This window comes from Grammomys surdaster, unplaced genomic scaffold (assembly GCF_004785775.1).
Source record: "Grammomys surdaster isolate TR1022 unplaced genomic scaffold, NIH_TR_1.0 164, whole genome shotgun sequence".
NCBI lineage: Eukaryota > Metazoa > Chordata > Mammalia > Rodentia > Muridae > Grammomys > Grammomys surdaster.
In genome coordinates, this window is record NW_021604612.1 from 3,874,713 (window position 1) to 3,901,219 (window position 26,507).

A 26,507-nucleotide genomic window follows, 5' to 3' on the forward strand; every position below is an offset into this window, starting at 1 on the left:
GTCTAGTGTTGCCCCTGTCCTGAGATGGAAAGTCTCTGTGGGCTGGCGTGGCAGATAACCCAGCCCACTCAATGGCAAACTAAAGACTGTGTCTCAAACATGGTAGACGATGAGAACCAACACCCATAGCTGCCATCCGACCACCGTATGCATCCTGTGACTGCATGCACAAACCAACACTCAGACGTGTGAACACACACAGAGGCAGAGAGAGACAGAGAAAGAGACACAGAGAGGGACGGACGGACAGACAGACAGACAGACAAGAAATTGTTTCCTTCTGGATCTAGCCAAAAGCTCCTTGGCCTTGTGCTTCCTACCCACATCTCTACTGCAAGGAGTTTCTTCCATGCGTGCGTGCGTGTGTGCGTGTGTGTGTGTTTGTGTGTTTTAAAATAGCCAACAATGACAGCCACCTCTCGTTCTTCCTGAAGTCACCCCTCCACTATATTCAAGAGACTTAATGGTAACCACCCTCAAGTGCCTGTTTGTCTCCTGCCATGGATCTTGGGCTGGTTGCTCGACTTGGGTTTTCTCTTCCCTCACTCATTCAATTCTCTTCTGTCCAGTCAAGCACGCCTTGTCCTCCGGCTTGTCTTACCCTGTTCTCTGTTTAGACTGAGCGTGTGCCTCTAGGCCTTGGCAGGACCATTCTACCATCTTCTCATCTGTCTTAAAGACACCTTTAGGAACTCAGATCCAAACAGCCCTGTCCCAGCCCTGCAGATCAGGTGCCTGAAGCTCTGTCAAGTGTGTGCTTTGGTGGCCCCCACCGACTCGTTTGCATGCTTATCTGGTCCCTCGAGAAGGTAGTCATTGGCTAAGCGTACTTCATGTTCCCAAGCTTCACTTTAGGTTGGCAAGTCTTCCTTTGCCTGAGCAAATCCCTCTTGGTTCTCTCTGTTTTGCCTTTTGCCTCCTGGCCTCTCTCTCTCTCATGGACCCTCCTGAAGGAATTATATATGTTAAGTAGCTATTTTCCCCCTCCCCTTCCACACAGTACAAGGACCATCTCAAAAGCTATTGACTTCTCTCAGCCAACAATGCAAGCCACTGGGCTCTGTTAATCAGCCCATGTCTGGACAGCTTTCTCCTTTGCGCTCTGGGCCCTGGGCCCTGGTTCCCTCCCATCTCTCTTCTCAGGCTACTCCTTCAGGATCTCTCTAGGCCCCTGAAACCTGCATACCACCCACCACCTGCTGTCCCGTTCAGTTCTTGATTTTACCTCCTCTCTCCCCACCCCTCCTCTTCCTTGTGTAAGAAACAACCACTCCCCCTACCCTTCTATGCAAGAAAATGGTGGTGCCTTATACACTCCTCTGCCTTTACTCCTCCGGCACTGGCAAGGCTCTTTGATGACACTTGCACCTGTGCCACTGTTCTGTCCCCCCCCCCACCAATCACTCTGGTGGACACTTGCTCAGACTGGCGCAGTAGGCCCCAAGTGAGCCCTCTGCCTCTGGTTTTCCTGGCTGTAATCCATTCTCCAGAGTGGAATTCCTCCAGAGCCGAGGCTGGATGATGTCATTGTCCTGTGGGGACCTTCAGCAGCATCTTCATGCACAGAATCAATGGCCTCTCCTGAACTTGACATTCAGTGTAATGTGCCAAGACCCTGGCCTGTGTCCCTAGTCCTACCTTCTTCTTGTCCCCTAGATTTGGCCAGACTACCCAGGGCTCACTGAGGATAGAGCTGTGTCTTCCTTTTGCCACAAACAGGGCTTTGACTGGAGCAGGTCAAACTTTTGTCAAATTGAATTAGACTGAAGTGGTCTGGGTTCTGTCTGCCCAGGTTATACATCGTCCTCTGAGCACTTCTGTGGCCCAGAACTATCTACTCTAAGAACTTTTCACCTGCTATCTCACAGACTCCCATAGTTTACCTGATAGACGCCAAGACCCTGGGAAGTGACTTTGTCTGGCTGCCCTGTACCCACCACCTGACTCCACACAGTCTCAGCTTTGCTAGTTCATGTGAGAAGGACACACTTGTCTAAACTGTCAAGGTAAAGGAACAGCTTTCCAGAGGGGTCACCCACACGGTCAGTACTGCCACGCGCCACTCAGCAATATCTGTTGCGTTTAGACAATAAAGCTGGAAATGACCCAGCCTGGGTCGCCTTGAGGATCACACAGACCGTCCCTTTAGCTCTACAGCTTATGAAAACATTCTTTATTTTTGGGGACTAACTGTAGCGTTCCCGTGAAAAATCCAGGCTTGAGAATTAGACAGGCAGGGGCTCCCATCTGGGCCCCACCCCTTGCCAGTTTTGAGAATGAGACAGTTAACTTCTTTCAGATTCCATGGGGCCTGTGGTAGTGTCTGTCTGGTAGGTTTCCTGCAGAGATGGGGCCCGGAGCAGGGCAGGTGTTGATGTTCTGGTGGCTGTTGTTACTGAGATGTGCAGACGGACAGGAGCCAGGGTGCTCTCAGCTCTCTGTTCCTTCTTGCTTCCTCTCTGTAAAGACATTTTGCTGGTTTCTGCCCGTTGAGAGGATTCGGTTCCATGTAGGGTGCCTGACAGATACCCTAATATCTGCACTCAATTTTTAACTCTTAACAGAGTCTGTAATGTATCAGTTAAGTCTATATTTCTCATAATACACTCTTTCTCAAGATCCAGTTACAAGCACACCTTTAATCCCAGCACTCGGGAGGCAGAGGCAGGTGGATTTCTGAGTTTGAGGCCAGCCTGGTCTACAGAGCAAGTTTCAGGACAGCCAGAGCTCCATCAAGAAACCCTCCCCCTCCCACCTCAAAAAAAAAAAACCCAGTTACAATGGGCTTTGTGCCTTGTTACCTGTCCCCAACAAAGATGTCACCTGTTCTGTCTCACCCTCGAGTACTTGAGTGTCCCCAAGGTGGGTAAGTGTGTGTCATGGGATGCTGCTGCCCCAGGACCGAGCACGTCTTCTCTGATGTTGGGGCTGGAGGGCTTTCTGTGCACTTAGTCTTGATCCTGCACAGAAGTTCTCATTTTGGATTCCTTTGTCCATGGTGATCTGTATATTATACCTGCTGGATGCCTACATGCTATCCATCCATGCATGCATCCATCCATCCAACCTCCACCCATCCATCCATCCTTCCATCCATCCATCATCCATCCATCCATCCACCCACCCATTCATCCACCCATCCATCCATCCATCCGTCCACCCACCCATCCATCTTTCCATCCATCCACCATCCATCCATCCATCCATCCTCCTTCTATCTATCTTTCCATCCATCCATCCTCCATCCATCCATCCATCCATCCATCCACTGCGTAATGGATCCAAGGCTGTAGGCTTCAGGGGTATAAATGTGCACAGGACCGATGCTGTCCCCTGTCCTCCGGAAGCCACTGTACACAAGAGACAGATTCAAATGGTGGCCAGGGCTCTGGAGAAATTTGACCAAAATGGGATGGCCAATTTAGACTGATCAGGAAGACTTCCCTGAGCTGAGCACTAGGAAGGAGTCTGTGGGAGGAGGTTGCGTCACCTGAGGTGACACTCCTGACCACCTGTGAGCTGGTCTAGAAGTCTACACTGAGCTTCCACGAGGTGCCGAGCCCTGTGTTAGAGGCTGGATCTGTAGTGAGTCTCATTGCAAGGCTCCTGCCCTGGCGGACAGGCGAGCATTCATTCACTGAATCATTCACTCAGCAAAGTCTTGCTGTCCTACTATGCACCATGTGCTTTCCAGGCACTGAGGATTCAGCATTGAAGAGAGGAGGTAACAGTCGCTGCCTACATGATCCGTCAGAATGCCAGAGTCGGCTCTTGATGGCCCTTCCAGGAAGGAAGGGGAGAAGAGGCAGACTTTGAAGTCAGGACCACCCTCCTATGAGTGCCCAACCAACTGACAGCCTATCAGAGCCTCGGGAAGCTGGAGCTTCCAGAGCCTCGGGCAGTGTGGTCTTGGTTGAGGTCAGAGAGCTTGGCCTTGCATGGGGTAGCTCTGAGTAGGACGATTTGGCAGGATTTGGGGTGGAGCATGACAGATCTCATTTTCTAAAGGATCTCTCTGACCCTTGTGGGAGGGTGGTTGGCAGAGGGGTGAGGGTTGAACTCAGGGAGGATTAATTAGGTGGTGGTATTCATTCAGAGAAGAGGTAGAGAGATGTGGACAAAACCCACAAAGCGAGGCGCTCACTTAGAGCCGTGAACGGTATTTAAAAAGAAAATCACATGCCTGGCTATATTTTTATGAATAGTGAGGGTTTTGATAAATGGTTTTTGTGCCATGTATTAATCATTCTAGAGCAAATGTTTCTCTTCATCTGGAACCCATGGGTGGTGGCAGTGGCGGCGGCAGAGTGTGTGTGGTTGCTTATCTAGGTGTACATATGCTCGACACTCTAAAGCCAGGGTCTGAAGCTCCCCCGGGAGAGTGGCATCTTTCACATTTCCAGGAGGCTGCGGCGGGCACCACTGTGTATTTTAAAATGGGCTTATAAAGTTAGTTCATAAATTTCAGAATGTACAGTCTTAAAAGCCAGCGTATTTTTGGAAACGGTGCTGACGGTTTTTAAATTCTCTTGTACCACGTTATACATGCAGCTTGTGGTTACATACATTTTTAGTGCCGTTGGCCACAATTAAGGTGAGGCCCTCGGCTGAGCTAATTTTGATGACTCTGGTTTAAGCAGCTAGTCTCTAGACTTGGTTGTCTCTGAAGCATGTGCGACCTGTGGTCCGTGGTCAGGCAACAGAGTTTTCAGGCAGGGGTAGGCTTCCTGAGGAGGCAGGTGGACAGCTTGATACTTGCTCAAGATTCTAGGCCTAGGAGTTAGAGCCGGCCTGCTCCATGTTCTGCTCTGTGGGGTAGAAGTACATACTGGATTCTCTTCAGATGCAAAGTATTTCTGCTAATAGCTTTCATGGACTTTTCTTAGCTCTATGGATTATTTATAGGTACATCATTGGGAAAACTGCATTTATCCTCTTTCTTAAATATGACGGTTCCATGGGAAACAGTTTTTTGGGTCCAATGTAATGTTAAGCAAATGTGTTCTCTAGGCTATAGAGGGGCTGGCAACCCCACTCCCTCCCTCCGTCTTGCACTGTCCTCTCTCGGTGCTCTTTGGGCCCCTGTAATTATAAAGCAGATGTATACATTAGGAAGAGATGTTGATTTCAGAGTAAAATTTTCTAGAAAATAGAAGCTGGGGAAAAAAAGGAAAGCCCAAACTTGGCTTGGCTCTAGAGGAGACGGCACTGCTGTGCGTGGGTGAGTGGCTGCGTGCACCCGCAGCTCAGGGGGAGCAGCCCCCCTCCACGGGGGCAACTGGCTGTGCATCCAGGATGCGGGGGGGGGGGTAGGCAAGCAATTGGGCAGGCAGCGTGTTCTTTCATTAGCATCTTCGTTGTACTGGATCTCCTCCAGTCTAAGGCACGAACTGGCCTAGGCTTCCAACATCTATCCTGTTACTCAGTTTTAATTGTCTCACCCCCGCTCCCCCACCCTGCTCTGGAGTGGTGAGGGAGAGTGGCTTTTGTGTATGTGGGTTGAATTGTATCGGGGGTGGCTATGGACCAACTCAGCTTGTGGATGCTTTTAGGTTCCTAGGCTGTCTTGAGCTCTGGCTTGGCAACAAATGCAGCCACTCGTGGATAGAGGTCACTTTATCCTGGATCACCCACACCTCTCTTACCTCCATGACTTTGCCTTTCTGTCCAGAAATCCCTGGTACTCTCTGCTTGTCCAGTGCTGTACAGCCAAGCAGTCGAGTTGAGATTTGAACTCACAACTGTCGATTGTAGACGCTTTTAACTGTCTGTCACTCAAATAGGGTAGGTGTAGAGGCTTCTAAGATCAACTGTGAATCACACGCACAGGTGCACAAACGCCCCGTGTCATGAGGAGGATAGCACTGGTCCCACAGGATTATGGAGGACTGGTGAGGGAGCCTGTGAAGTACACAGAACTTGTTCCTAAGTGGCTCTCCGACTCTTGGCAGGGCTGGTGTTCATTTTCCCTCTGGGACAGAGATGAGAAATAGAGGCTTCCTCTACGGGGTTTCTCAGCCCAGCATTTATGACATTTGGGACTGGATAAGTCCTACAGGTTCCTCTGTGTGATATGGAGTGCTGAGCACTGTCTCTGGCTCCTTCATACTGAGTGCAACTAGCACCTCCACCCCTACCCTTCACCCCGCCCTCCACACCCCCACCCTGCCCCCGCCCCACCCTCCACGCCTAAGATTATAAAGAATGTTCTAAATATCACCAAATGTATCCTGGGGAAGAGCCACTGAGCTGTGGGAGAGAATTCCATTTTTTTTTTTTGTAAAGTGAGATTTATTCATGTGTTTTCTGTTGCATGTTTTCCTGCACATATGTCTAGTTCCTCACTTTCCGGCAGTTCTGGGCCACGGGCATGCACCAAGGCCTCAGAATTCTGATGATGTACCCCACAGAAGAGTGGTTTGGTTTGGTTTTTTAAACTTCCCTTCAACAATATAAGCTTCAGATAAACACCATGCCTGCAGCAGACTAGACACTTGATGTCTGAAAAACCGAAGCTGCGTGAGGGGGACAAGACCTCTCCCTCCGGCTGAGGGTCACACTCCCGAGCAGGAAAAGCCACCATCAGCCACTTTAGAAGCTGGTTAGTGATAAACCTTGAGAAAGTGAGCTGAGGAAGTGTTTTGGAGTGTTTGCTGGGGCATGCGGATCTCCATTAAGGAGTGTGTATGTGGGGACTGGAGAGATGGCTCCGTGGTTAAGAGCCCTTGCTGCTCTTAGAAAGGACCCAGATTTGGTTTCCAACACCCACATGGTGCTTACAACCGCTTCTAGCTCCAGTTCCAGGAGATCTGATGCTCTCTTCTGGCCTCTTCAGGCTTCTTTATGTACTTGGGTGAACATACAGTCTCAGGCAAAACACAACACTCATGGGCATAAAGTTTTAAATATTAAAAAAAAAAATTTCTATTGGAGCTTGTCATTGGTACTATGAGTTGGTTGCCTACTTGTACTGAAGATCAATCTCTTGTAAGTATCCTGAGCTATGTCTGGCTTTACTGCCTTTTTTTTTTTTTTTAATGAAATCCATGGAGATAATATAGTTAAATTAACTTATGGGGGCATCACGGCAGATGCCTATAATCCCAACATTTGGAGGCTGAAATAGGGGATCGCGTGCTGGCATTCAGCCGACGCTACTTAGCGCACCCTGTCTCCAAACAGCAGAAAAGAGCAGGTGTCATGGCTCGGCTGTGAAGTGTCTGAGTGGTCGGATCATTGGAAGGAAAAAACAGCCCCCTAAAGTTGTCCGGTGTCACAGGTGTGCATCGCGGTACATACACGCATGCGTCCACTGCGTAAATAAAGCCGTAAACATTAAACGATAGAGAACACTCTGCTCAGTTACTGCGTGACACTTGTATTTGTCCTGAAGTTCAGACCAAAGTGAGGTCCCACTAAAGAGTGACCACAGTCTGCTGGCCTCACAGGACGTGGCCAAAGTGCCACCTGGGAGCTAACATGGAGGTTGGCCACGCATGTTGAAAGCCTTGACTTGAAACCACAAGCACCGCCTTCTAATGAGCACCCCGGTTTTCCATCCCGACTATCCATTGGAATCATTATGGAGTCTAATGGAGAAGGCCCTGTTGGGCCAAGCCCTCGGTCCCCGAGCAGACAGCATCGGTCAGGGTGAGCCCGTCCCCAGCTTTGGTTGCAACAGTTCCATCTCCTGGTGATGCTTTGGTTGCAACAGTTCACCTGGACTGAGGGACAGGAAGTTGCCTAGAGCCGAGGTGACTCTGCCCTCCACCCCCTCCCATTGTTAAAGGAAGTTCCCAGAGCGGCGGTGGCCTTCGCCCTCCGCTCCCTCCTACTGTTTGTGCAGTTGTTGCTGCAGGTTGACTTTAGTCCCAGTGTTCCCTCCAGACCCTTTTTTTAGATGTGATTTTTATTTATTCTTTAAAAAAAAAAGGTTTCTTTAGCATATTTAGTCTGAAGAGCTCTTAATTGCCGTAGTTAGAACTCTTAAATGTGAACATTTGTCAGGCATCAAAACAGCAGAGTGAAGAGCCGGACATGGGGTGACTGCACGCTGTCTCCTGCGGGTGCTCGGCTCCGGCTTTCTGGGCCCTATTAACCAGTGACCTAGAAACACTTTGTCTTCCTTTCCTTTTTGGCGAATAAGCAATCTGTTTTGTACTCAAACCAGCGAACATTCAACTGTCAGCTCTGCTGGAGCCCCGCCTCCATGTGTCATTAAGGGAGCCACACCCCTCCCCACCAGCACAAGGCGCGTGCAGTGGTTTTTCTAACAGAGTGCTAGCCTGTGCAAAGAACTGTGGCCTCAGCTGTCATCCATGGTGTGTGTCCAGTGGGTGTGTGATCAGTGGATGACCCTGGACCACTGAGGGACCAGGGACCATCCCTGTCTCCTCAGGGGGCCCGGGGCTTGCTCTCTAGTGGAGAGAGGGAAACCCAAGACTACCCCAAGCAAACCCTACGAAGGCAGGGCTCTTCGTGTGTGTGTGTGTGTGTGTGTGTGTGTGTGTGTGTGTGTGTGTATGCGCAGGCGCACTTTTATTTTGGCTAGGAAGTAGGCTTGTGAGAAGTGTTAAAATTTCTAACCCAATGTGAGAGTTTAAAAAAAAAAAGATTTATTTCTGGATTTTAATCCCCGTTGCCCATTTCTATGAATAATCACTGTTTGTCTTGATGTGAATAACAGCGCACAGCACAGTCAGCCCCCTGAGTGTTACCATTTCAAGCAACTGTTTTAGGCCTGTGAGGCATGTGCTATTTGCAAAGTTGCAGGGATCTTAATAAAAATGGCAACCATCATAGTAATGGCTGGCATTTGTCAAACCCTCAATGTGCCGGGGATGTGCTTAGGGCTCTCTCTGCGTATGCTCTCTCGTTATACCCATTTTACAGGCGAGGAGCCTGAGGCTCGGAGGTCACACAGCCTGTTAGTGACAGGCTAGGTTGTACACAGAGCAGCCTGACTCCAATCGCTGATTTACTTGGCTGCTGTTGAGTGTAGAGAAAGCTGTCAGCAAGTCAGTCAGGTGTCTGGTGTTGCTGCAGGAGGCTGACCTCTTTTAGGCTGGGAAGTAGTCTGGGGCAGCAGAAACAGAACTTGAACCTGCTGGGAAGACCCTGAGTGCTCATCAGTAACCAGCTCCTGCAGCCCTGTTACCAAGGCAACAAAGACGGACCTCGGGGCAGCAGTGGCCACCGCCACGTCCCTCCGTGCTTTGGAACCTTTGCTTGCTGTTGACAAGACTTTGTCCCTCACCCACCACTGAGGGAGGAACACTAGATTCTCACCTATGCCCATAGCTAACCCACAGGGCACCTATGTATGTGTGCGAGCACCCTTCCAGGATACTCCCTGGATAGCTTGCCATGAAATGTTTGTGATGTTTCCTGAGCATGGCATCGGGTGAATCCCGCCATTCTTAGTTGCCTGCTTCCTATGGACGAACAGAAACTGTCTCTCAGCCAGCAGGTTCCTTCACCTCACCAGGCGTCACTTTCCTCCTGTGTAACGTGAGGATAATAAAGCGCACCTGCCTCAGGTGTGACGGGTAAAGGATTGAAGCGTGTCTGGTGTTCAGGTAGAACCAGGCGTGTCCCAGAGCTCAGAGAGCAGACAGGTCTCACATTGGCACTTTGACAAGTCACCACAAACTGAAAGCGCAAAAGAACACACGCCCACTATCTTGTATTTCTGGGGCCAGGGGTCCCAGTGGGTTTCTCTAGGCTGGAGTCAGCTGAGATGAGGCTGTGCTCTGCCTGCAGGCTTTGAGGAGAAGCAGCCTCCGTGCCTTGTCCAGCTCCTAGAGGTCACCTGTTTGTGAGCTGGGACTGGTGGTTCACCATGTTTGTGTATGTCTGTGGTGTGTGTGTGTGTGTGCACATGTACATGCACATGTGTGTACAGGCTTCGTGGCACCTTTGTCAGGGGACAGACCACCCTTAGTGTTGGTCCTTGCTTTCTCTGTGGTTTGAGATGGATGTCTTGCTTGGTGGCTCCCTAGGCTCAACCCCTGAGCCATCCCTCTCAGCCTGACTCTGCGTCTTCTAAGCCAGTCATGCAGCGTACTTCTATCTCTGACGCTGTACCCTGCCTCCGTGTTTGGCCTCTGTCCCCCACTAGGGCCTTTATGGATACACTGGACCTGTTCAGGTCATTTAGGATATTCTCTGCATTTCAAGATCATTAACCTAACCACAAGGACAGAGTCTGTTCACTGTGAAGTAAGGTCTGTGTAACTTCTGGATTGGCCAGCTGCATCTCTGGGAAGGGAATGAGAATATCCTTTGGCCTACAACCGTAAGCTTGAGCTGGTTACAGAAAGCCAAACTGAACAGAACGGACAAGCTCTGGGGAGCGACAGAGAACTTTACAGTGTGGTGTTACTAAAACTACTCAGTCCTGTCTGCCCTGCCTCAGGGCCAGTGTGCCCAGCGTATCCTTCCTCCTCGATCTTGTGTCCCTAGAACCTTCTCGGTCTTCAGGTCTCAAAGGCCACCTGAAGTGTGACTTCCCAGGTGCCACCACGGTATCAGGTCCCATCCCCCTTTCCCCTCAGGAATCCTCTCTCATCCGTAAGCTTTTCGGGATCTTCCCTAGACTATCAGCTCTGCCGTGCACAGCGGCTCCTAGTGAGTGTTGGGCCCATACCTGTTGAGTGTGTCAACGAGCCAGGCTTGGCTGTGCATGGCATGCTCACACTTCTGTGTGTGGCAGGTTATTGTCTCACTGTCCCACTGCTAGACAGCTATGCAGACCAAGTCTCCAAGAAGCCAGTTCTGGCCCCGGGTACCCTTGAATCTGCCCTGTAGGTTTAGTGCCTCTAGAAGATGCTGGAGCCAGCCGAGCCGCAGGAAGCAGGCGGGTCTCTCATTTGCACTGCTGGTTCTAACACAGCTCGGGACATACAGACCACATGACTTTCTTTTAATCATTATTTTTATGTTTAGGTCTGTTGTGTCGGGTCTGGACTCCCCTGCCAAGATTAGCTCCATGGAAAAGAAACTTCTCATCAAAAGCAAAGAGCTGCAAGACTCTCAGGACAAGTGTCACAAGGTATTTATCTCCGCAGCCGGCCTCCATCTTTGCTCCAGGATCCTTCCGCCAGTCTATGTCAAGGGATCTGCCGGGGGCCGCTGCTGGCACTGAGCCTCGAGAGCGAGCGAGCGAGGTGGCACCTCCCTCGCTGAAGCCGCACCTCCAGCAGCTCAGAGGGAGATGAATTCGGGCCCAGACATTGCCATAAATCCTTTAAATCTTAATCTGAGGAGGCCCCGTTTCTCAGCATGACCCAGCCCGATGTCCGCTTCTTCTGGCTGGCGGCCTGGGTCCTCACCTGGGGCTGAGACGCGTCCCATCTGTTCGGAGTGAGGCGAAGTGTGTCTTCCCAGTCCTTTATGCGCACGGCTCTTAACACTCACTGTTCCTGCCCAGAGGCAACTCTCTGAGAACCTAATAAGAGACCACTGCTTCTGTGGGACGCCCGAGAGTACAGACGGATAAGCCCCTCTCGGCCGGGTCCGGATCTGCCCTCTAGGTCTTTGCAAGGAGATGGGGGGGACCAAGATGGATTTAGGATAAACTTAAACTGACATCTGAATAAGCCAGACCAATACAAAAAAAAAAAAAAAAAACAGAGGCAAGGCAAACAGGTGACTCACGATGCCGGTGGCTTCTGTGCTAAGTGGGTTAGAGAAGTGACCTTGCGAAGCAGGACTTGGATGACAGGACTGACCTAGCCTTTGGTGACTGTCTTTTTGAAGAACTGTATGCTCCTGGGCGAAGAAGCAATGGTATTTACACCCCAGCTCTTGGCGAATTAGCGGTAACCGTTCCCCAGGCCACCAGGTGGCTTAGGGGTCCCCCGCTTGAAAAGTGACTGCCCCTGCCACACAACCCCTCCAACACCCCCCCTCCCCCGGGGTCCCTTTTAACCTGTGCATGTGTTTATTTCAGATGGAGCAGGAAATGACCCGGTTACATCGCAGAGTGTCAGAGGTGGAGGCTGTGCTTAGTCAGAAGGAGGTGGAACTGAAGGCCTCTGAGACTCAGAGATCCCTCCTGGAGCAGGACCTTGCCACCTACATCACAGAATGCAGTGTGAGCCTTCCCCAAAGCCCCCTTCCCTCGGAGGCGGCACTTTCTGTCGTGTGTGTCTCATCCTGTTTCATGACAGCTCCGTGACGCACGTCACAGCCAATAGCAGAGAGTAGAGAGACACCGAGTGGAAAGGCGAGCTCTGGCAGAACAGCCGGCAGAGTTAGCACGAGGCAGAGTTAGCAGGAGCGAGCGAGGTGTGAGGCCCCCTAGGAGTCAGGCTGGAAATGATGCTCAGCAGACAGCCAGTGCGGGCTGTGAGCTTCTCCAATCCCAGAGACGGGAATCAAGGGTCACTGCAGCCTTCTGCAGAGGGTCCTGACGTCTGTCCCAACCTCTCTGGTCTAGGCTGTGTCTGAGACAATCAGCTTTGAGGACTAAGCCCCCAAATTCGTATCAGAAAACATAGTTGGGATCTCTCCGGAATGAATTTTTATTCCCGTAGAAGCACTGTAGCCCAGGAGCCTCGGCCTCTGAGACCCAAGCTCTCATTACCTCCATTACGACTCCATTTTTTCCCCCTTCCTTCACAAGAGTAGACTGTCTCCTCCTTCATTGTCTTGTGGAAGTCTTCATTCAGGTGTTCTCTACGGTGCCCAGTGAAACAGTCGTAAGAGGTTGAATCACACGTTTATAAGGGTTTCTTCTCTTTTTTTTCTCTTCTCACGAGGGAGAGAAAATCTATAGACTGTGACTGATTAAGAATAACCGCTATGTTTGCCTTCCAGACTTGGCTGCCTTTCAGTGGTGGGTGAAGTTTACAGCTGTGTATTTCAGATGTCTCTCTCCATGCCACAGAAGCCTGGGGGAGCGGGGGCGGGGTGGGGGAACTGATGGATCATAGGTGTCTAGGAAGCAGGTCAGGAGGCCAGCCAGTACCTAACTGGACTCTGAAGTGACAGCCAGGTAGACCGTGAAGCTGTTGCTTCTTTGAGACAGGCGTATGCACCTGAGAATCATGTCCTAGAATACACTAGATAGTCAGGGAGGTAGAGGTTCTAACCGGCACAGGATCTTACTGGTTTTCAGTCCTGAACATCACATAAGCAAATAGATGACAGGATAAGTATCCGGTGCCAGCTGGATAGCTGATAGAGTTTCAGGCTCCGCCCCCGTAAGGTTGCGAGCTTGCGTTGACATTTCTTCCACCAAGTAGCTTTCACAGGGTGAAAACTGGAACCGGCAACCGAGTTGTCTACCGTGGCCCATCACCCGAGACCATCCCGGTGTCCGTGAAGCTCTCCTAATGAAACTTTTCAACCAGAACAGGATCCGCGGGGCATCCCGATTAAAATCTTTGCTTTCCGCAGAGCTTAAAGCGAAGTTTGGAGCAAGCACGGATGGAGGTATCCCAGGAGGATGACAAAGCTCTGCAGCTCCTCCACGACATCAGAGAGCAGAGCCGGAAGCTCCAGGAGATCAAGGAGCAGGTATGGCCGCTCCCTCCGATCCATGTGCCGCCAGCCCCCCCCCCCCCAGCCGCCTCTAACCACAGCTCTCAGGCAGGTCTGAGAGGCAAAGTCTGCCGGCATAAGGTTGGACACAGGGAGTGGGATACACAGACAGGTCACATGGAGCCTGTAGCTTCTCCATGATTTATATGAACCACACCAGCTTGTTTGCCTGCTCCTACTGAAGGCTGCAACTCACAATATCTACTGTGTCTAATAGAGAACCCTAGTGGACAAACTTCAGCCTAGGGGTGGATCGCCATGGCCCCCTTCCTATTTTCTGTGCCTATTCCTATGTCCCATGCCAAGTGTGACTTCTGTATTCTTAAATGATTAGAGAAGCACACACACACTCACACTCACACACACACACACAGAGAGAGAGTGAGAGAGACAGAGAGAGAGAGAGAGAGAGAGAGAGAGAGATTTTATAATTTTATAAAATTTAAGTTTACATAAAAGTTTATTGGAGCTGGGCGGTGATGGCGCATGCCTTTAATCCCAGCACTTGGGAGGCAGAGGCAGGCGGATTTCTGAAGTTTCTGAGGCCAGCCTGGTCTACAGAGTGAGTTCCAGGACAGCCCAGGGATACACAGAGGAACCCTGTCTCAAAACCAAAAAAAAAAAAAAAAAAAAAAAAGAATTATTAAAAAAAGTTTATTGGAACACAACCATACTAATTTCCTTTATGGTGGCTTTTGTGCTACAGAGGCAAAAAAAAAAAAAAAAAAGCCCTGTTTTCAGAGTGTGTGGCTATAAAGCTAAAGCTAACTTTTTGACGAAAGTTTACCAAACCCTGCTTTAATGGTTCCAAAGGAACTCAGTATTTTTAAATAGCTTTTCTGATTCACTTTTGGTTGTCAAGAGAGACCAAGATCATTCATAGTTTCACTTACATATCTATATAAAAAAAAAAAAAAAGTCCTAAAAGAAAACTCCGAGCCACTGCGAGCAGAGCAGTTTGAGCATGCGCCGCCGTCCCGGGTTTCAGGAGAACAGCGACCTTTAAACAGCCCGCTCCTCTCCGGCTCTCTTTCTGAACGGGTTTTCTCCGGCTCATTTTTATATCTCATTGTTTTCATTTTAGCTTGGGTGTTTTTTTTTTTTTTTTTTAAACTGTCTTCTGAAGATGCTGTAAATAGAAACTTTAATGAAGGGCTGGAAATGAGTAAGAGACTGAGTTATCAGCTGCCAGGCAACTCATTCACTTCAGGAAACCTAATGGGACACCGATGGAAGTGAGCCTCTGGGATCCACGGCTCAGCCACCCGGGCGGGAGCGGGGGATGGGGGGCGCAACTGCGGACGGCCCCACCCGGGTGCGTGGGATGCCGACCCTCCTTGTCACCTCGGTATGTTTTAAGTGATGGGTTGACAAGCTTCCTGCTGTGTGAGAACATTATAAATAAATGCGCACAGGGAACTTTGCAAATGGGTCATCAAGTCCTGGCCCGGTCCCCCTCTGAGGCTCTGAAGGGCACACGCGTGCTCCGAGACTTCTGACAGGTGACTCAGACAGCTTTATCAACATCAGCTTTTCTCCCTCTCCATCCTGAAGGTTGCAGGAGGTAGGGTTCTTCATCTCCCGTCAGTTCTTTTGTGTTTAGAAATTAATTTAGGGGATATCCTGGGGGAAATGAAAGCTGCCTTTGGCCACCAGAGGGTGTTCATGAGTTCCACAGGAAGAATTAATCAGGACATTTTTGCAAAGCTCTGAGCTCTGGCGGTTGAGTTCAAAGAGCTGTCTTTGGTGACTCATGTCACAGCCAGTGTGCATGTGGAGTTTCAGATTTAATGACTGCCAAAAGTTCCAATGGGGGCCAGAGAAAACTTTTCGGTTCTGGATTTTACTTCTCTTCAAAGGAGGATGTGTTTTAAATGGTGCGTTTTTTCTTTTTCTTTTTTAAGGTGCCCACTGTTTGTAGACACAGAATGCATATAACGCTTCCAGCAAACTCATAATATTTAGTTTTTGGTGCATTGATGTCTCACAGATTTAGGATGAACCCCCAGATTTTTCTTTCAGAACTCAGTCTTTTTGGACACCTGCTCATTTTTGTTCTTAATCCTGATTTTACCCAGTTATGTCTTATGGAGCATGCCTAGCAGGGCCCCCTCATGGTTTGACTCCAAAAATCACAAAACAGAGCAACAGTTTTCAAAAGTCATTGGAGCTCCCAGGACTTCCGGGGAGTAGGACCATCCCCACACAGTCACTGAGGTGGGCTGTCCGTTTCTCAGTTCTGACCCTTCAGCTCAGTTCTGTGAGCCATTCCATGCTGAGCCACAGCTGCCTTTGCAAACAGACCTCCTGGTCTGTTCTCAGCTTCCTCCCAAAGCAGGGATTTGCTGAGCTGTTGGCTTTATGGGGTTTCCTTAGTCTCCATCCTAACTAACGGCAGACTGGCTGGTGAGAGGGTTCTTCTGCCACCTGTATCAGTTGAACCAGGACTCCAGGAGCAGAGGGGATGATGCAGATGCCTCCTTTCCCTCCAGTGCAGGGAGCTCAGGAAACAGACAGCAGGGTAGGGACTGGGGTCAGGTGTGTGGGCAGACTATTGGACTGCTGTATCGGGTTCTTACATCTCTGCCTCCGCTTCAGCTCCTATTCCACCCCTACCCCTTCCAACCCCCCAACACTAAGCAGGAAAGAAAGAAGGTTGGGGGGGGGGAAGGGGGCATAGACTATGTCCTGCTGATCAGGGGCTTCAAGTTCCTTGGACCAAGTCCAGTCTTCATAGGCTATCCGAAGTCTTGTTGTCTCTTTGCTGACGACACTTGACAAACTGCAGCAGCAGGAGCAAGCCGGGGCGCCTCACAGGGCTCTCGAATTTATACTTTCTCAAAAGTTCCCAGAATTCCAAGTGCCACGCACTCACAGAAACAATCTGCAGCTGGCACAGCCACACCCCTGGTAGAGCACGAGACAAATCATAATCACCTGCTATGAAGCAGCCTCTTATCCTACACCTGGGATTAAAATAAAAACATATTTGCATAACATAACTGGGTTTTTAAAGAAACCAAAATTCTCACTACACAGTTGCTTTTGTCCTTGCTCTGAAGAAGAAGAAAGAAAAAAAAAAAGGACCAAAAAACCCCACAATAGTTATATTTTCTTTAGAAGTTTAAGAAGAAAAAGGGAGCTGGATAAAGGTGCTTGCCTTACAGCATGAATACCTGAGCTTGGTCCCTGAGACCCACAGGATGGAAGGAGAGTCCTCAGTCCTACACAGGCCACAGCATGGTTCAGACAGACAGGCAGACAGGCAGATAGACAGGCACACGCACACAAGCATGCACACGGACACGCATAATTCTTGTCCAGTTTTTTTAAAGGGTGAGTTTGAGTCCAAAAGGTGCACAAGATCTTCTGGGTCTTTGCTACCTTTGCAGTTTGATGGGGCTGTGTCTGCTGGCAGGCTTCCTTTTACCCTCAGCATAACAGACTAGGGGGTTGAGGGGAGGAATAAGGGACCACTGTACTTTTATGGTGGCACAATAATGGTATTTCCAATATGTATCAATAATCTGGAGTGGTATTTGAATATTCTAATCTTCACTAGTATGTGCCCAGTCTGGCCTTCAGTTTGGATTCCTCCTGCCTCAGTCTCCCAGGTGCTCAGATTCCAATTTTTTTCCCTTAAATTAAAAATATTGAGCTTATAGGTCACAAGTATTGCTTTTATAGATAATGTTAACATTTTAACACTTTATGAATGTAGTGTTAAAGTATAATAATATAAAATATATGACTGTGTGATTGTATATTTGTAATGTATTTTTTTTTCTTTTTTGGTTTTTCGAGACAAGGTTTCTCTGTGTAGTCCTGGCTGTCCTGGAACTCATTCTGTAGACCAGGCTGGCCTTGAACTCAGAAATCCGTCTGCCTCTGCCTCCCAAGTGCTGGGATTAAAGGCATGTGCCACCACAGCCCGGCCTGTAATGTATTTTTATGTATGTGTATTTACATATATGTAAATATGTCTTCTTTTGGTGTTTTTGAGACAGGGTCTCTCTCATACAGCCTGTGCTGGCTTCGAGCTTGCTATGTATCTTAGGATGACCTTTGAACTCCTGGTCGGGTGCTTGTCAGTCCACTAGGCTCCTCCTCCTCCTCCTATCTCTTTTCTTTCTAATGGATGAAAGGGTCAAAGGCAGTCCCAGTTCTAAGAGTCACGAAAGTCACAGGGTATCCCTGGATAAGGGGACCTCAAAGAACCCCATGAGAAGGCTCTGCCATCTCACTATGGCATGTGTCCCCAGTCAGGTGACTGAAGTCCTGACATTTGACATCCATGCCCCCTCTCTGGCTCATGCCTTCCCCTGTAGGGTGAGTGTTGGAATCTGAACTCCGTGTGGGTTTTTTAATGTCCCCTCCCTGGTGCTTGCTAGGTGAGGGTCTGCTGCAGTGAGATCCAACAGGTACTGAACACCCCACTACCACAGAAGGATATGCTGCACTGGGCCAGATGGCTCAGCAGGTGAAAAGCACTCACCACACAAGGACGACCCCAGCACCCATGCGGTGGGAGCAATAACTGACCAACTGGTCTCTGATCTTTACTTGTGTTCTGTGGCACATGCATATCACACACACACAGAGGGGGGAGAGAGACAGACAGACAGAGACGGAGGTGGAGAGAGACAGTGCTGTCATAAACGGGTGGGATTATAGTTCAGTGGTAGAACACTAACTTAACCTAGCACATGCAAGAGAGGGGCCTCATTTACAAGAGCAAAATAACCAAAGCTGTAAGTTGCAAAATACCAACTTAGAAAGGACCGGCCAGCATCATGTCTCAGTTGACACTTCACCTCCAAGATGTCAGTGTTGTGAAAGTTATGGACGTCAAAGACGGTGTCTGCTGAATCCCCGTCCTCGCGTTTGACCCGCCTGCCATATTAGGCAGGCCTCATGGTCTCCTCCTCAGCCTTGAGCTTTCTGTTGAAGAGTATTTCTATACTTGGTTCTGAAGTTCTCAAGGCCGTTGCCTGTTTCGTTGTGTGTGGGTGGTTAGGGGGTGGGAAGGAAGCCTTTGATTCAGATGTTCTCATTTGGTGTTAAAATTCACTTTGGGAAACATCGGACTGTTTGGATCATTTTGAGGCTTTTTGTTTTAGGGAACAAGATAATTTTTCTTGGGGGAAAACATCCCCCCGCCCCCGCAAGTTACTTTGTTGAGGTCCAGGGTTTTGTGACTCCTCCAGATTTCAGGGTGACTTGCATTGCGGGAGTGGCACTAAGCTCAACCTTGCGTTTTGAACGGTGAGAAACTGACACCGCTGAGGTTCTCCTTCCCAGGGGTTCCCCCTGCGGCCGCCAGTCACCCTCTGGTTCCGACTGGAAGGTTAATTCCAAAGCTGGTACCATGTCTAATTGTGTGAGGAGCACGTGGCGCCCGAAGGACAAATCAACAGAAGCGGCCTCCTTCCCTTGGAGGAGAACCTCACAGGAGCAGTGTGTCTTCATTCAGAGAACAGCCCTGTCTGTGCGTCGGCTCGTCCCCAGGGCTTTTCTGAATCCGTGTGGCCATTTGCTCAGAATGTCTGATTCAGCACACATGTTCCCGGTGGGGCTACTCCAGACACGTGTTCTGCATTCAAGCAATTTAATATTCTTTTTTTTTCCCCCTCCTCTGCGCCCCAACACCCCTCTGGCTTGCCTCTCTCCAGATTGTTTGAGTCCATCTAGAGACAGTTGTCTTTGTCCTTTGTTGAGTTCCTCCGTGGTTGATCTCCTCTTGCGGTGGAGGTCCACGGCTCACCTCCCGTCCTCTGCCTGCCTTCAGGAGTACCAGGCTCAGGTGGAGGAGATGAGGCTGATGATGAACCAGCTGGAAGAGGACCTGGTGTCAGCCCGCAGACGCAGCGATCTCTACGAGTCCGAGCTGAGGGAGTCTCGGCTCGCCGCCGAGGAATTCAAGCGGAAGGCAAACGAATGTCAGCACAAACTGATGAAGGTAGTCAGCCTCCCTCCAAGAGGGGGCTTTGGGGGCACGGCCCCGTATGATCTTCACAAGATGCAAGGCCACGCTGGCTTCACGAGTGTAGGTTGGAGACAACAATGAGATTCTTTAGAAAACGCCCTGTCTTGATTTATAAATGATACCATTATTTTTGTTTGTTGTGGTTTTGGTCTCAGAGGCCAAGGAAGTACACCAGCTAGTGACAGTGAGTTGTTGAGATTTCTCAACACTTTATCTTTTTACCTACAGGCTAAGGACCAAGGGAAACCTGAAGTAGGAGAATATTCCAAACTGGAGAAGGTGTGTCTTCTGTGATGGGCTTACTATCTGCAACAGTTTGTATCTGGAAATAGTTGTAATGTTAGCGACTGCTTCCCACATAAGAATGCTTTTTTCGTATTTTATTTGATTTTGGTGAGGGGGAGTGAATACAAGTATGTACTATGCTGAACGTGCCCCTACAATGTAATGGCTTTTGGGTGACTATGTCAACTTTTAGCTGTGGTTCTAAAAGAGAAGACAGAATTTGTTTTTGTTTTTGTTTGGTTAGTTGTTTTTTTTTGGTTTTTTGTTTATTTGTTTGTTTGTTTAAAGTGTTTCATGTAGCCCAGGCTAGTCCCATGCTCACTGTATAGTTTATAGAGTCTGACCTATACTGCTCCTTCTGATTCCATCACCTAAGTGCTGGGATTTCAGTGCCAATTTTAATATATTTTACACACACACACACACACTTATTCACATATATATGGCCCTACTTCCTCACAATAACACATAAGCCAAGGCACTTGGTAAAATTTTTATTGTGTTGATATATGTTGGCAGTTGCACAGAAATAGTCGATACCACAGTTTGCCTCAGGACAGGCCCATGCTTCTCTGACAGGTGAATGTCCTTTCTGTGCTAGTAAATTCTAGAAAACAAGCCCCAGAGGCTCCACAGAACCCTGGAGGAAACAGGTGCTCCCACAGGTGCTCCCCCAGTACTGACGGCCGTCTGTTTTCTCTCCCGGCTTTAATTTTATCTAGATCAATGCTGAACAGCAGCTAAAGATCCAGGAGCTCCAGGAGAAGCTGGAGAAGGTAAGTCTGGGTGTTGGGGGCTCCCCCCATTTCCACGTAGCTGTCTGCCTCAGCCTGGAGCAGTAAAGAGAGAGGCCGGGTTAGCCACCAGCACCAGGGACAAAGGGTGCGCCCTCAAAAATATCAGGGTTCTGAGTTTAAGTTTTCATTTGGGCACTTGTCTGCAGTGCTTGTTTCTAAAAACCAAACTTGTGTGAGACTCTGGGACAGAAACCCAAAGGTGGCTTCTAGTGCCTCAGGAAGCCAGGCTCCCCACTTTGCATGTTTGTAGGGGGAGTTTGGTTTGTTCTCTATCAGGACTATGAAAGATTCCTCTCTGGGACTCCCTGGGGGTGTGGCTGCGTGTTGGGGGAGGGAGGTGTTGGCGAAGGCTGTTTCTGCGCTGCTGGCCCTGCCTCCGTAGCACTTGTCAAACGCTGACAAGCCTGCTTTAGCTTCATCAAGGAATAATTGGGAAAAAAAAACCAAAAAACCAAACATATATTTGGGGCTGGAGAGTTGGCTCAGCAGTTAAGAGCACTGGCTGCTTTTCCAGAGGACCCAGGTTCAATTCCCAGCACCCACTTAGCAGCTCACAACTGTCTTTAACTGTAAGCTATGGCACCCTCCCGCAGACATACATGCAGGCAAAACACGAGTGCACATAAAGTACAAATAAATAAAAATGTAAAACCCCATATGCTTAGAGTGTACGAAGTGACGTTTGGCTATGGACTCAGCTGTGGCAGGATCAGGCTGGCTGGCATCTCGGTCACATCTCGCCCAGCAAGGGGGTGGAGGGACCCTGACGGGACATGGTGTCTGCATCAGATCGTCTGTGCCAGGCTTGCTGTCTGGCTTAGTGAGAGCAGTTTTGACTTCCTTTTGAAAAGTGTCTGATCACCAGAGCAATGGTATGACAGTTCCGTCTTCACCCTCCCCATGTCACTGCGCACGTCCACGTGGCTGGATGATATATCCCTGGGAACGTCTCACCACTTGTCACTGACAGTCTAGACCCGAAATAATGAAAATTAACTTAAAAGCACACACACGAAAAGTATTGTGTCACATTTCCGGGTCCGCTGTCTCCCACTTGGCACGTTGCGGGTCTTAGAAACACTGTCGTATTGTCATTTCCACTTTTATTTTACCAAAGTCTTGCTATGTAGCCCAGGCTGGCCCAAGTCCATTATCCTCCTTGTAGAAGCTGCCATTGCAGGCCTGTACCAGCGATCCGGCTGCACCTGTTAAAAGTCTCAGGTCAAGCACTATGTATGAGGACACTGTATATGTGTTTTCATATGTTCTAAAAATGACAAGAATGAAGGGCTCGTCCCCCTCTCCCTCTGTCTGCGTTGTGGATTGTCACAGATGCGAAGGCCATTACAGTTTTTGAAAGGTCATAGGTCATATCTCAGATCTGTCTCACCGTGCTTTCTTACCTTGGTTGTTTTCACATTCCCCACAGGAAGAACAATCAGGAGGAACTAGGTTAACTCTGGGTAGGTCAGCTCCTTGGCACCTTTGTTTGCTTCTGTATGTATCATTAAGTTGAAGAGACAAAGGACTTTTTAGACACCCCAAGAAAGGGAGGCGTATCATTTGTAACTATGAGACCAGTTCCACATTCAGTGAGGTTAAAAACCAGTGTGCCTACCGTGCACAAAATATGCAGTGAATGAACGCTTGCCTGAAAAGTGGATCCAGTGTGATCGGCGTCTCCGGCGTTTTTTGTCTTCTGTCTTTTCTGTCTCCCACATAAATACATGTAGACACCTGTGTTCTGTCCCCTTTCTCCGGCCAGGCTGTAAAAGCCAGCACGGAGGCGACAGAGCTTCTGCAGAATATCCGCCAGGCAAAGGAGCGAGCTGAGAGGGAGCTGGAGAAGCTGCACAACCGGGAGGATTCCTCCGAGGGCATCAAAAAGAAGCTGGTGGAAGCTGAGGTGAGCGGGTGGGGCCTCCTCAGCCTCGCCTCTGTCTGACCCTGGAAGCTGGTGCTCTCCCAGCTCCGGGGACGGATGGCTGCTGGATGTGCTCTCCGGCCTGTTTCCCTCCAGCCTCTGGAGCGATGATCTGGGTGACTCTGGACTTTCTCTGAGGTTGTGTCTTCTCCATTTTTTTGCTGTTTCTAACACAATGCAGATCTAACCCATCTGGTCTCCTCGGCTTCGCCCATTTCCTGCGGCAGTGACTCTGGGCCCGTGTTCTGGGTCCTGTCCCCTTCAGATTCTTTTGTTGTTGTTGTTGTTGTTGAAATCATTTATATACTATACTGAAAACACAACTGGCTATTCACTGTTAAGTGTAAACAGTGCAGACAAGTAGTGTGGAGTGAGACGTCTCTACCCGTCTCTGCCTCTCTGCCACCCGCCCTCCCGCCCTCTGTGTCTGTTTCACACAGCAGATTGTAACACACTCAGTTTCACTGTCTTGTCTGTCCCTGGGTCTGCCCACTTCCCTACCGCCATCTGCATGTGACCCTGCCTATACATGGCTGGCTGGAGTCTCTCCTCACACACATTCCTGGCCGTTTCCCACTGTCGTCCTGAAATCCCCAGTATGTGTGTGAACAGTGTCTCTCTCAAGTTCAGAGTAACCCCGATACTGTCTCTGGAAACTGCCTTCCTTTGGTAGTTTCTCCATGGCAGCCCAGCCCCCCACTCTTCTTCTGGCTGCCCCAGCCTTGAGATCCTAGCTTCGTCTACTTGTCTCTGAGTGCTGCTGTCAGAGTCACCCAGCCCTATAATATAAATGAGCCGACTTGCCCTCGGCTTCTGCGTCCTTCCTCATGGGCTGCACCCCTCTCCCTCCCACAAAGTGCTTTCTTCATCTCCAGATCTCTCCTTCTCCCTGCCTGACTCACATAGTGTAAGATTCATGGAGTGCCCAGTACTCCGGTCCCACCCTGAATCTTTAAGGGTGTCTGTGTATTAGACGTACCCCAAGGTCTGTGGGGCAGCCATCTGACCCACAGATGCTGACTGGTTTTCGCTCGCTCTTCCCCGCCCGCCCATGCTGCGATCAGCCTGGGGTTTCCTTGGGGGTCTTGTTGGGTTCTGACCAAGGTTGTGTCCCCTGAGCTCCCCTGTATACACACGATGGTTGTGTGTCTGAGTGGCCTCCTGCACCCTGTCCCCTGCCCCCTCCTCACTCCAAGCCACCCTGCAGCGTCTCACCTGAGCTCATCCCTTTGTCACCCACACCTAAGCCATGCAGCCCAGTGTCCCACTTCCTGCCATCACGTCCCACAACACCCCAAACCTTTCGATTTGTGGTCACCCCCCCACACACACACACCCTCCACCCGGGTCTCCTAACCTGTGTGTGTTTATTTGTGGTTTGTCTTTTCTATTCCAAGGGCAGAGTGCGTTGTCTTCCTCTGTACTCCACATACTGACCAGTGTGGTCCTTTGCAGATAGTAGGTGCTTGGTAAATATTTGAATGAATGAATGCACTCTTGTAATCCGCACAGCTGAGCGAGCACCCGAATCCTAGAGTTGTCGCCTTCGCCGTTGCGTCAGGTGCCCAGCGTTTCCCCTTCCTGACTCGAGCGTCCGCTTTCCGAGGGCTCTTTCCCTCGGTGCAGGTGGATTGCCCACAGCGGTTGCCCGGTTTAAACTCTCTGATTGATTCACGACCCACAGGAACGCCGCCACTCTCTGGAGAACAAGGTAAAGAGACTAGAGACCATGGAGCGTAGAGAGAGCAGACTGAAGGATGACATCCAGACAAAGTCCGAACAGATCCAGCAGATGGCTGATAAAATTCTGGTGAGCAGGACCCAAAGGTGCAAAGTTCAAAGATAAGAGGTTAGACGTCTCACAGGGAAGGGGGCAAGAAGGCTCGCACGCCATCCCATGGGGGTGTCACCGAGTAGGTGGATGGAGAGAGGTGGTGTCAGAGAGAGCCACCTGTGGAGCGGAGAGGTTGGGCCAGGTCTGGACATTTTAGCACCAGTGACACAGCCGCTGAAGCCATTGCTGTGTCTTGGTCTGCTCGTGTGCCTTTGTCACGTGATCTGGTCTCACACCCTCCTCAGCAGAGTTTTGCTCAGCCGTTTACTCGGCAAAACCAGTGCAGAGAGCTGATGGGGCTTTAGCCATCTACGACCCAAACCCAGATTCTCCCTCTCAGAAAGGAGTCACTCTGAGGGTTGTTTCCCTCAGAGTAAGTAGTATCGGCCTTCGGTGGCTCTTCAGCCTCTCGCCGTTCTGCCAGTGACTGTTTTTACTGCCTTCCCCCTTGCCTCAGCTGGAGCACCTCTCCCTAGGTTGTCGTCCTCCAGAGCCTGTCTTCAGCACTGATGACCAAATTAACTTAATGAGGGAATGTTGGCAGAAGTGTCGACTTCCGTCCCTGGCCCAGGGTGAAGGACTGCCTTTGAGCCTTGCTCCCAAAGTCAGCAGTTCGATGTCATGTTTAAGAGGCTCAGGGGTGGCTTGTAATTCATGCACACTCCCTTATTGTCCCCCAGAAGGAGGTAGGGATAGAAATAGGCCACCTCATCTCTCCTGTCACTTCTGGGAAGTGAGATACCCACGGGCGTATGACCTCGAGGATGGCTGACTGACAGGTTTGCACAGTATTCCACCTCATAGCTGACTGTGTGTATTCACAGATGTTAAGGCTGTTCTTGAGCAAATGCATAGGAGAGGAATCGGTTAAACTGTTTCCCTTTGCCATCCAGTCTTTATATTTATGTGCGTATGTGTGTGTGTCCACACACAGAGACAAATGTGGTTGTCTATTCTTTTCTGATCTCTTGTTCTGTCTTCAAAATCTCCTCCAGTTGTTGTCAAGCATGTGAGTTTTACTGTGAGTCAAGACAGACCCTGCCACTGTTACCCTCTACCCAGTTAACAGGAGTTAACCAAAGGCTTTAACTCTCTCTGGTTCCAGAGCGTTTCCCTACCTAATGGTGACGTGTTCATTCATTCATTCAACAAATATTTAATGAGCTTCTACTATGCGCCAGGTCCTGTTCCCGGAGCTGGAAATGTAGCAGTGATCAGGAAGAGCTGCTCTGATACATATAGAAAAAGCACATTAAAAAAAATAACAACAACAACAAAGACAAAACCACCCCATAGTGAGGCGTGAGTGAGTGACTGGGCCCTGCGTTGTAGATACTATCCATAGAGTGGTCAGGCTCAGTTGTCTGAGTGGTGGATCTTTCCCTTTAGCCAGTCCATAGATTTCTGCCCCCATTTCTGCGCTGCCTAATGGGGGCTGCACCCGAGAGGAGATGATTAGCGGGTGATTTGTAACCAACCAGAAAAGCAAAATTTCTTGATCTGAACGTACCTTGTCACCTGCCTAAGTGCCTCTGCATGACTGGCTGTGCCCTCATTTTTAATGGAATGTGCCTCTTACTCAAGAACCCTGTGCTCAGGCTGCACAGTGTGCGGAACATAGGCCAGGAATGGTCCTTCACACTGTCTGGAACAGTGACGCTGGCAAGCAGGTCCCAAACATGCTTGTTCTTCCAATAAGAAATTTCAAAATGCGTTATTGGGGCCATCAATCAATCAGAGGCGTCTTTGCCTCGGGTCCTTTAGTGAACGTGCTCAAAGCCCATAAAATGTTTTTATTAATTAGACTCTTGCTTATGTCCAATTTCCCGGGCGCACAGCTGGTGGATTGCAGCGGGTTTGCGCACCTGGTTTTGAGACCGAACATTTTAACGGCCGAGCCTGAGCCTACAGAACTGCAGGTTTCCAAAGCTTCAGTCTCTCTCATTTTTTGTGTGCATGTGACTCTCAGAAGCTCCCCACCCACCGCCCCCACCTTCTGTTTTGTGGATGTATCCCAATTTCCTCATTCTTCAGAGTTCTCCGTCACTGTGAAGAGACGAGAACTTGGTGATATCGACCTCCTATGACCTCTGGTGTCAGTAATTAACCAAATGGGCCCAGATTCCTGGTTTG

At 49.6% G+C, this 26,507-nt stretch overlaps 1 protein-coding gene across 5 annotated transcripts in view; it reads left to right on the plus strand.

Annotated features, from left to right (window-relative positions):
* Positions 1-26,507, plus strand: part of Cit (citron rho-interacting serine/threonine kinase) — a 166,973-nt gene that overhangs the window by 68,992 nt on the left and 71,474 nt on the right. For 2 of the 5 annotated variants that reach the window (XM_028765441.1, XM_028765442.1), the window contains exons 10-17: positions 10,948-11,053; positions 11,954-12,097; positions 13,405-13,524; positions 19,337-19,507; positions 19,763-19,813; positions 20,542-20,595; positions 22,382-22,522; positions 24,225-24,350. In XM_028765441.1, the coding sequence (XP_028621274.1) occupies positions 10,948-11,053; positions 11,954-12,097; positions 13,405-13,524; positions 19,337-19,507; positions 19,763-19,813; positions 20,542-20,595; positions 22,382-22,522; positions 24,225-24,350 (913 nt within the window). Of the gene's footprint in view, positions 1-10,947; positions 11,054-11,690; positions 11,791-11,953; positions 12,098-13,404; positions 13,525-19,336; positions 19,508-19,762; positions 19,814-20,541; positions 20,596-22,381; positions 22,523-24,224; positions 24,351-26,507 lie in introns of those variants that run through there. The other 3 variants (XM_028765438.1, XM_028765439.1, XM_028765440.1) reach the window with 2 other exon arrangements.